The 9,326-nt window shown below is 40.6% G+C and overlaps 2 protein-coding genes across 2 annotated transcripts; one reads left to right on the top strand and one right to left on the bottom strand.

Moving 5' to 3' along the window:
• csnk2b (casein kinase 2, beta polypeptide) lies at positions 1-3,553 on the top strand. Its single transcript, XM_079484974.1, has 7 exons — positions 1-106; positions 651-731; positions 931-1,033; positions 1,172-1,287; positions 1,383-1,458; positions 1,538-1,727; positions 2,674-3,553. The coding sequence occupies exons 2-7, from the start codon at positions 660-662 to the stop codon at positions 2,762-2,764; spliced, it is 648 nt and encodes a 215-aa protein (XP_079341100.1). The 5' UTR covers positions 1-106; positions 651-659; the 3' UTR covers positions 2,765-3,553.
• A 107-nt stretch (positions 3,554-3,660) lies between these two features.
• On the bottom strand, positions 3,661-9,197 carry pdia8 (protein disulfide isomerase family A, member 8). Its single transcript, XM_079484973.1, has 13 exons — positions 8,928-9,197; positions 8,516-8,594; positions 7,896-8,013; positions 7,695-7,802; positions 7,123-7,252; positions 6,869-6,982; positions 6,491-6,616; positions 6,216-6,398; positions 5,370-5,478; positions 5,171-5,299; positions 5,004-5,083; positions 4,850-4,907; positions 3,661-4,692 (listed from the first exon to the last, which is right to left on the bottom strand). Exons 1-13 carry the CDS (start codon positions 9,119-9,121, stop codon positions 4,603-4,605), a joined length of 1,518 nt encoding a protein of 505 aa, XP_079341099.1. The 5' UTR covers positions 9,122-9,197; the 3' UTR covers positions 3,661-4,602.
• Between the last annotated feature and the right edge of the window lie 129 nt (positions 9,198-9,326).

The following is a 9,326-nucleotide window of genomic DNA, read 5'->3' as shown; positions in this document are numbered from 1 at the left end:
AAAAGCGGAAGTGACCTACCGTGTGATCACGTGATCAAGGCCGGAACACTCCAATCAGCGTACAGTTGCGTCGCTGCGGCTAACGTCGACCCGGGAGATCTTTGAGGTGATTTGTTTAAGCTGTTTTATTGCAATAATGTGTACAACACGCGTAAATGTATCGATGTTATGACGTTTTGGGATACGTTTGTGTATTTATTATTTTTGTATAAGAAAGACAACAGTTTACAAATATTTCGATTTTGCGGCCTAGTGTGACGCGTTAGCTAGAGCCGACGTGCTAAACGGCATTTGCGTTAACTAATGAACAGTACGCAACGATGTGCTCAAATAAATGTTGCGTTTAAACTGAAATTTTAAGTCACTAAACATTGTACATTTAAATAGCGTTTTTCAATGTTGAGATTAGATATGCTGATAGTTGCCCGTCCGAACGTGCGTCAGGCTGGTCGGGTCAATTGTTGACGTGAAAACAGAATAAGAACAGCTGCTTAACTTTGAACGTTGTATGTCATCACTATACTAAATTATCAAATGTCTTTTACGTATGTTACGGGTAAATGGCGATTCGTGATTTATTAGTAATATGATGAGCACGATTCTTTGGAACCGATGGGTCTCTTTTAATGTTTGTCCTTTCTGTTCCCCAGTTTCCCAACATGAGTAGCTCCGAGGAAGTATCGTGGATTTCTTGGTTTTGTGGTCTACGGGGAAACGAGTTCTTCTGTGAGGTCTGTCAAGTCTCTTTGTTGCACAGATGTGCATTTATGTGCGGTAAAATGTTGCTTAGAAATGTTTGTGATCACTAAGAAAAGGTCATGAACTTGATCAATATCTGAACAGGCTGTTACTGGTTGCATCTCGTTTTTGAACCGTACACAGTAAGAAGATTTACTGTTTATATTTAATGCCAATGTGTTTTCTATACAGGTAGATGAGGACTACATTCAAGACAAGTTTAATCTTACGGGACTCAATGAGCAAGTTCCGCATTACAGACAAGCCCTCGATATGATCCTGGATCTGGAACCTGGTCAGTAATGTTCGGATGCCACATCAGTTTTGTTTTATTATGCCTTGTTGTGTTCTACTTCAAAAAAGAGATCGAAATGCTAAACATAACTTGGCTGTGTTATGGAGGTTAATTTCCCCTTTTCTTTGACTATATCAGACGAGGAGCTTGAGGACAACCCCAATCAAAGCGACCTGATCGAGCAGGCTGCCGAGATGCTTTATGGGCTCATCCACGCACGGTATATCCTCACTAACCGTGGCATTGCCCAAATGGTACGTCTCTGCATTCCCACACTGTATAATTAAAATGAGTATGATATCTGTCGAATCGGTGCTGCATTCTCAGGGTGCTTGCTTTGCTTTTTCAGCTGGAGAAGTATCAGCAGGGCGACTTTGGCTATTGCCCTCGTGTTTATTGTGAGAATCAGCCAATGCTGCCTATTGGTGAGTTTTAAGGGCACAAGACCGCATTCTAAATCAATTTGGTATGAACTTGCAAGTCAGGCTGCGTTCTGCTTTCTAGGTTTATCCGACATACCCGGTGAAGCCATGGTGAAACTCTACTGCCCTAAGTGTATGGATGTGTACACACCCAAATCATCCAGGCACCATCACACTGATGGAGCATATTTTGGCACTGGATTCCCCCACATGCTCTTCATGGTGCATCCAGAGTACCGGCCAAAGAGGCCTGCCAACCAGTTTGTGCCCAGGTTTGTTGGCATTTAAACATCTCTCAAATGGTTCTGTTGTGCCATATAGGCTGTTAAAGACGCCAAAGAATTCATTAATACAATACTTTAAATTGTTCTCTGATATCTACATAGAGGGTATGTGGCTTTATTAAGTGGAAAAATGATTCAGAAATGGTTTCACATGTCCATTTACAACCCTAGGTTTTGTCCCTAGAATGAAAAGGTCCGTTTTGACCTTATTTGGAGAAGTCATGATTGTTAATGTTGAGCTCTGCTCTGATTGGCTGTTTAACTACGGCGGCTCACGCCACTAGCTCACACAGCAAACCGATCGCTACTGTCAGGTGTGAAATGGATAAAATCACTGTAGGGGTTCTAAAGGCAACATAGTCGGAATGGCCCCTTCTTAAAGATCCTGTGTGTCATTTTTGTGATGATCTATTGATAGAAATGCTATATAATATTCATAGCTATGCCTTCAGAGGTGTATAAAGAGCGTAGATGTTTTTATTACCTGAGAATGAGTTATTTCTATCTACATACACCGCGGATTCCCTTGCATAATTTGCCATGTTCTGTCAGCCGTCGTAGTGTTTCGGAATGGAGGGGTGGGGTGAGCGCTTGGTTGCAATTTGCAACATTGCTGCTAGAAATGACCCAATTCACAATACCTGCAGAACTTCTGATGATTCAGCTGTGCAGGTCCGGCTGGCCTAGAATGTGAACGGGTATATGCAACGTTGGGGGACTGTAACGTCACAGTCGGTGTTTTGTTGGGATTGACCGCTTTTTCAGTGTCCTTTAGCATGAACAAGATTTACAAGAGGAGATAACAAGTGTCTCACATCATTTCCATGTACAGACCTCTTATTATTCATCTATGCCTACCTATGTAAATACAGTTTTCCATTCTATAGCACGTTTAAGCTAAAATAATGTGTTATGTTGTGTGCTTCTCTTGCAGGCTGTATGGATTCAAGATTCACCCAATGGCTTACCAGCTACAGCTGCAGGCAGCCTCCAGCTTCAAGAGTCCCGTCAAAGCAATCCGTTAAAGACCTGAAGACAAGGGAGGGGTGGGATAGGGTGGGTTGTGTGTTTGTCTGCATTGCCCAGCTCTTCTCCAACAATTGGTTCTAAATTTGTCAAACATTTAAATGTGGAGAGAGTGAGACTATATCACACACTTATGGGAGAAACCGAAACCTTACCTCTGAAACCGTAGGGGCAGTGGGGTGTTCCTTGTAAAAAATGATTTCCGTTCTTAGCCTTATCATTAAAGTTACAATTAAAGATAGATTCATTAATTGTTCGTTTTAAATCAACAAGGTCGAGTAACACTATCATACAAGATTATGGCTGGCCGAGTTGATCTTTTTAAAATGGCAGAAAGAACATCGTATAACCCCCTCCACAATTAGACCAGATATTTGGCTTACTTTAAAACAGCTGTTGCATGGAAGAACAGTTTATTTCAGTTTGAGTTTAGCTTGGAGTAATATTACTGGGATTGTCTATGGCTGCTCTTTGTTGATAGTTTTTGATGCATGTATTTGCAGAAATGGCTGAAATGGAAAGACACAAATCTATATCAGTATCAAGTATTTTGATTTAAACTGGTCAGCACTCTTCTTCATAACAACAGTGACCTGCTGAACTGTCAAGATTACTAATGAGATTTTCTGCAGTTAGGACATGTTTTTATGTTTGGTTGGGCCCAGGTTTTCTTCTCTGTATATTTTTTTGAGTGCTTTTGTGTTTTGTTGGTCCTTTTTCCCCCTTCTTTCCTTTACAGCTGTCGAGGAACCCGGGTTCAGAATTCATAATAAATGTCTTTTCCTATAGCTTGGAAGTGTCGTCCATGTTTGCAAGCAATTTGATAACATGGCAACTCTCTAGAGCGTTATACTGGGTCTATGCAATTATAAGGCTGCCATGTTTGGTGTACAACGATTTAATTCTGCAAGTGTCTACTTTATTGATTCCTGGTTTGCGTACACACTGATGCTATAAGAGCTTGTGTTGATGTATACAGGGATTTAGTTTGACTTTATTATAATACATTTTTACATAGATGTTTATTTGAATTAGCTTAACTGCATTATACAATCATATCACACCATTTACTTGCCTCTGGGCTAATTTACTAGAATATAAATTATTGACAATCAGTGGTTTCAGTCTATACAAGTTTTAGTAGTTTTATGACCTTGAATATCAAGTATTATAGTATAAGTATGTTGCATTTCCTGAAATAAATTATACATTGAAAGCTAAATTTACACAAGAAAAGTGCACCAAAGTCAACTTTTTATTAACAAAATGTCATTTTCCTTGGATTTACTACGTTGCTTATTAAACTCAGCTGAACAGAGGACTTTCAAATATCAAACAAAATACCTACGGAATAGAAAAATTACAATGTTTACTGTATAAACTGTATACATCCTGCAGCCATACTTTTGGACAAAGCAAAACCGTTTAAAAGCAAAAATTTCGAAAATAAGGCGCCATACCATTTGATCAGTTTTGTAGCAATCGGGGCAAGATAAAAACATAAAAAATGACCTCACAAGTTACTATCTACGCACAATATTCATATAAAGGCATAATAAATAAGAGTGGTGAATGCAGACTGGACCAGTAGCTGCACAGATGAGAAAAAAACATCAGCGAAGCTCATGCACCAAATGTCAATATTTAAATGTGAACAATGATAAAACACCAAAACAGGGCTGCACACCATAAATATAGCTGCTGTATTTATGTGGCCAGTATAAATATATTTTTTGTGATGTTATTTTAGTTTTCCCAACCGATTCGATAGCTGAACTTTTCACTGCATTTTGAACTGGAGCTCAACAGAATCGGACAAAACCATTTTCAAGTGCGTTTACAGTTCCTCCTTTACACCATTGAGCACCAGGGGCTTGGATGCTTCACGTTTCAGAAAGTTGATGAAATCCTTTACTTCACGAGCTCCCTGAAACAAAGCAATAAATGTTGCACATCAATTAACCTAAACACTGTTGCTAATTTAATAATAACTCATTTTGTATAATATTTAAAATGAAGTGACCTACTCCTAAAGAATTCATCAATATGAACATTACATAAGAAACAGTTGCAATAAACATTACCTCATATCGTTTTGGCTCACTCTTCCGTCCAATAGGGGCAAAATATATGGTTGGAAAACTGTATAGGAATAATAAAACATTGCAAATGGCTTTTAATATTAAAAACATCTTCCTATATGATTAAATTTCATAAGTAATGGTAAAAAACACATGCCCTTGCACATCATAGCCCTGCGGGACATCATTGGCTGTCGCGTCCATCTTGGCGATTGCAATATTGGGGTCACTGTACAGCTGAAAGTCATAAGACCGGAGAGATCAGAAGAACAAGAAGAGATTCCGTGAATGAAAGATGTCAGAGATGCGCTGATGACTGCTGACCTGTTGTCCAAGCTCTTCATATTTGGGCTCCAGTTTCTTGCAGTGGCCACACCATGGAGCATAAAACTCAATAAGCACGTCTTTCTCTGGATCATTCACGATCTCTTCAAATGTATCTGCCACAACCACCTGCCCACAAATATGAGCTTGTTTTGATGTTTTAAGTGACTACAAAAACATGTGTTTGCTGTTCACTAACCTTGACCGGTCCATTGTTTTTGGCAGGCACTGGCTCTGATTTAGTGTATTGTTTTAGTCGCCCAGCAAAGTAGTCTTCTAGAAAACTCTCTAAAGACTTCCCGTCTCGTCTGAGGAGGAGTTATATTTACAGTTAAACTCAGACATGATTAAAACACAGTCCTTTGACAAATTCAAATGTTTGCAGGATATTTAAGGGCATTAGTCAGGGAGCAGATGCTAGTTTTAAAGACAGACGTCAAAGATTCAACTGTCTTGAGAGCCAAGATTTCCCTTCTGATTTTGTTTTATTTTCTTTTGTAGCCTTCAAATACTTGAAATACGATGACCGCCATGATTAATGTCCCATTTAGGGATATACCAGGTTTAGAAACGAAACCTATTTGAACAGGATGTTTGATAACTGAATATATTCGGCACCATTTAAAAAGAAAAAACTAAATGTGCTATTAATCAATTTAGCCAAAAGCAATTTGTGATAATTGTTTTATCATATTCAAGATTTATATCAATCTTAAATGTATTATGACAACATTCTTACTACTTTTGCGGGTGAGTATTTCCTGAAAATATATGATGCCATCATTTCCTCCCCCTGTATGAGTTTCTTTCTTCTGCAGAACACAAAGGATATTTTGAAGAACGTTGGTTAACAAACAACAGTGGTGCCTTTGACTTCCATTGTATGGACACAAAACCACATTTCTCAAGATATCTCCTTATGTTCTTCTAGTCATGTACAAGTTCGGAACGACACGAGGATGAATGAATGATGACAGACAACCTTTGAGTGAACTGTGTCTTTAAATGGCCCAACTACTCATATTAAAACGGCATGTCGACTCACGTAAACTCTTCCCTCATGGTGTATTTCTGTCCCGTTCGTGTTCTGATGGTGACGAATGGCAGTTCAGTTCCGTCGGACGTCCCCAGACCAAATTCATCTTCAAGCTCTTCAATAAAGTCATTACGGTTAGCAACCGAGAACAACAGACCCCGGGAACTGAACTTGGATGCAGTCTTCAACACTCTTGACGTGAAGAGAACAGGGAAAATGACATAGAGAGAGAGAATGACCTTAGATACCTTAAATGTAGAATAAGTCCTTGAAAACCAAGTCACCTGTTTCTCCAGTAGTTGGAGCCTTTTGGATTGCGCAGGTAATCCAGGTCGTAGTATGCAGTCAACAAATCCCTCTTCCTCAAAGAATCCTTATTTTCTTTGGACAGGTGCGGACAGAGTCCGAATCTAGTGAGCAAAAAAACTCAGATGGATCAACTTTCTATTTCTGATGTGACACTAGTGTGTGAAGTTCATATACGAATAAAAAAAGAACCAAAGCGTGACTCCGCTCACATTATAGTTATGGTGTGATGGTAGTGTGTGAAGGGCAAGTGTCCATACATAAAGAATGCATGAATCCACTCGCATTATATTTCTCGTGTGATACTTTAAGAAGTGCACCAACACCCGAGTGCATGACACGTGTATTCAGCTCACATGTTATCTCTGATGAAGCGCCGCAGGCCGGTGATGGACATGGGTCCGGTTTGGTGCACAACACCCTCCTCAAACTTGCTGTTCAGTCTGGGGGGTCTGAGCAGAAGCACAGATCTGCAGGAAAAGCACAGGTGTTTATAATCATGCTCTTTATTTAATGCAAAGATACATATTCTCGCAACGCAGCCAGAGCAACTACTGATCTACAATCTGCTTTTAGAAATGTTTCTTTATTGGGGCTTTGGACGTCTTACTCGGATTTGACATCATATTTGTGCCCCAGCTGGAGGTCTGTGGTGTGAGCGAAGCGGAAGCTGCCTCTCATTAAATTGGCTCCTTTGAGATACTCAGGTAGTTGAGAGCTGTCGCTCCCTGAGAAAAACCCTGAGAAACACGATGAAAGAGAAATGCATTACATGACAAATTATATCGCATATGTCTTTTTGGAAAATTAATGAGAATTTTACATGAATAAATAAGCTTTCTATTGATGTGTGGATGGATTTGTTAGGATAGGACAGCATCTGGCTATAAGAGATATAACCCTTTAAAACTCTTGAATCTGACGGCGCAAAAAAGAAAGGTTTTGTCACATTTAAGATCCATCATAATTTAGATACATGCGTGTCTAAATTCATTTGAATATTTATATACAGCACACCATCTATCTGTGGTATACTCGGCGCGTTATATTGTGACAACGGATGGATATGATCATGCCCTATACAGTTGAGTGTATTTCTCAATAAACAGAATGTCGCGACAAGCCAATCAGAATCGAGTTTTCCAGAGCGCCCCGAAATAAGGCCAATAAATGACCACTTACCAACTATGCTGGCGTCGAAATTGCTGATAAAGTTTTCCAGATCATATTCACTGTGTAGAGGCACAGAGTCAGGTCCCGCATGTTTCTTCATATGGCTTACAATTCCATCTGTTAACACAGTCACACTTACAAAATGAGCAGCACGTGCGCATTTTATGTCAGACCTCATAAATACAATAAAGAGGCAAACAGTAAGCTCACCAGCTGAACGCGGCCCATCATACGACGCCGATTCCTGTCCGGTCCGGAATATTTTGAGTGTTGGGTATCCGGTGACCCCATATTTCTTACACGTCTCTGTATTAGCAGTACAGTCCACCTGAACACAGAATGTCATGCATCTTTTCATATTGTATATCAGAAATCACTCCTATTCAAGCCTTTTGACACGAAGTCACGCTTGTTGAAAATTGTATAATTGATTTCATAAATACGTTATATTCGACGGCAAAGAAGTGAAAGCGTGATGACGTCTAAGTTCTGTGTCAGCCACCGCAGTGCTTCGAAATGGAGGGGCGGAGAGAGCCGTTGGTGACGCAACCTCTCCGCGAGATGCCGCTAAATTTCATACACTGGAACTTAAAGTCTTGATATTCTTTCTGGGGTCAGTGTGCGAGTCACCATAAGCCTACATCAGAGGTTCTCAACAGGGGGTCACAGCTGCCTTCCGAGGGGGCCACAAGATGACGGATAACTTACAAGTAGAGCAAAACTAATATAATGAATCAACTTTTTCCAGTTATTGTCAAGTTCTGACATGTTTTACTAGGTGGAAATGGAGTTTTCGTGCGTGGGACCTTTGATCGACTAAAGAAATTCACCTTAGCTAGCGTCACTGTTCCCTTCAGTCGAGAAGCAGCACTTTCAAACTCCGGGACAAGTTTCTTACAATGGCCACACCTGAAAACGACACAGAGACAAACAAACAAAACAACAATAAATAAGCAGATGGACAGTGATGATTCATTTAGTCATGAATAATGATTGTGAAACTTAGATCGGATTTCATGCAACAATGCGTTTGTGAGAACAGAGACCTGTAAAAAGACGAAAACGTTCTTGAAATGTATCCGCGCGTTTAGGAGCGTTTGCACGCATCTGTCACGCGGATTCAAGCACCACGGACAGCTCACCACCACACGGAACATTGCAGCAAATGACGGACATCCTCCTATTTATTATTCTCATGTTACGTCACAATGTGCACATGTGTAAATGGATTAAGTCTCTCACCAAGGTGCGTAAAACTTCACCAGCAGGGTCTCGTGCACGGGCGCCAGGTAATCGAAGTCCGAGTCTTTGAGCTCGATCACGTCGCTGCGCGCGCAAGCCGTCGACCTCCACATGCAAACAACTAATACGCAGAAAACAAGATGACCCATCGAAACGCGTAGTGACGCCAACGGCGTTTGCGCGACAACAAACATTGAACTACAAAACGTTCCTGTACGCTGCACGCCGGGCGGTGTCCACCTTTGCGTCTGTTCTCGCGCGATGAAAACAGAGCGTGTCGCATGATTGGTCGGTAACTCTACAGCTGATGAGATGTAAAGCAGCCATTGGTTGATTTCTGTGTCACTCAAAGCGTTGCCCGGTGTGCGCTCCACCTGGAAAATGCTTTGTGTGCGGTGA

This window comes from Barbatula barbatula, assembly GCF_947034865.1.
Source record: "Barbatula barbatula genome assembly, chromosome: 21".
NCBI classification, from domain to species: domain Eukaryota; kingdom Metazoa; phylum Chordata; class Actinopteri; order Cypriniformes; family Nemacheilidae; genus Barbatula; species Barbatula barbatula.
The sequence above is the reverse complement of the archived record's forward strand: the minus strand, read 5'-3'. Positions and strand labels throughout refer to the sequence as shown.

Coding starts and splice junctions, on each gene's coding strand:
- csnk2b (XM_079484974.1), top strand. CDS start 660: ATGAGTAGCTCCGAGGAAGTATCGTGGATTTCTTGGTTTTGTGGTCTA. Junction 1,288..1,382: donor ACCGTGGCATTGCCCAAATG/GTACGTCTCTGC, acceptor TTGCTTTTTCAG/CTGGAGAAGTATCAGCAGGG. Junction 1,459..1,537: donor TCAGCCAATGCTGCCTATTG/GTGAGTTTTAAG, acceptor TCTGCTTTCTAG/GTTTATCCGACATACCCGGT.
- pdia8 (XM_079484973.1), bottom strand. CDS start 9,121: ATGTTTGTTGTCGCGCAAACGCCGTTGGCGTCACTACGCGTTTCGATG. Junction 8,014..8,515: donor GAACAGTGACGCTAGCTAAG/GTGAATTTCTTT, acceptor TTCTGTGTTCAG/GTGGACTGTACTGCTAATAC. Junction 5,084..5,170: donor ATGAAGAGCTTGGACAACAG/GTCAGCAGTCAT, acceptor TATGACTTTCAG/CTGTACAGTGACCCCAATAT.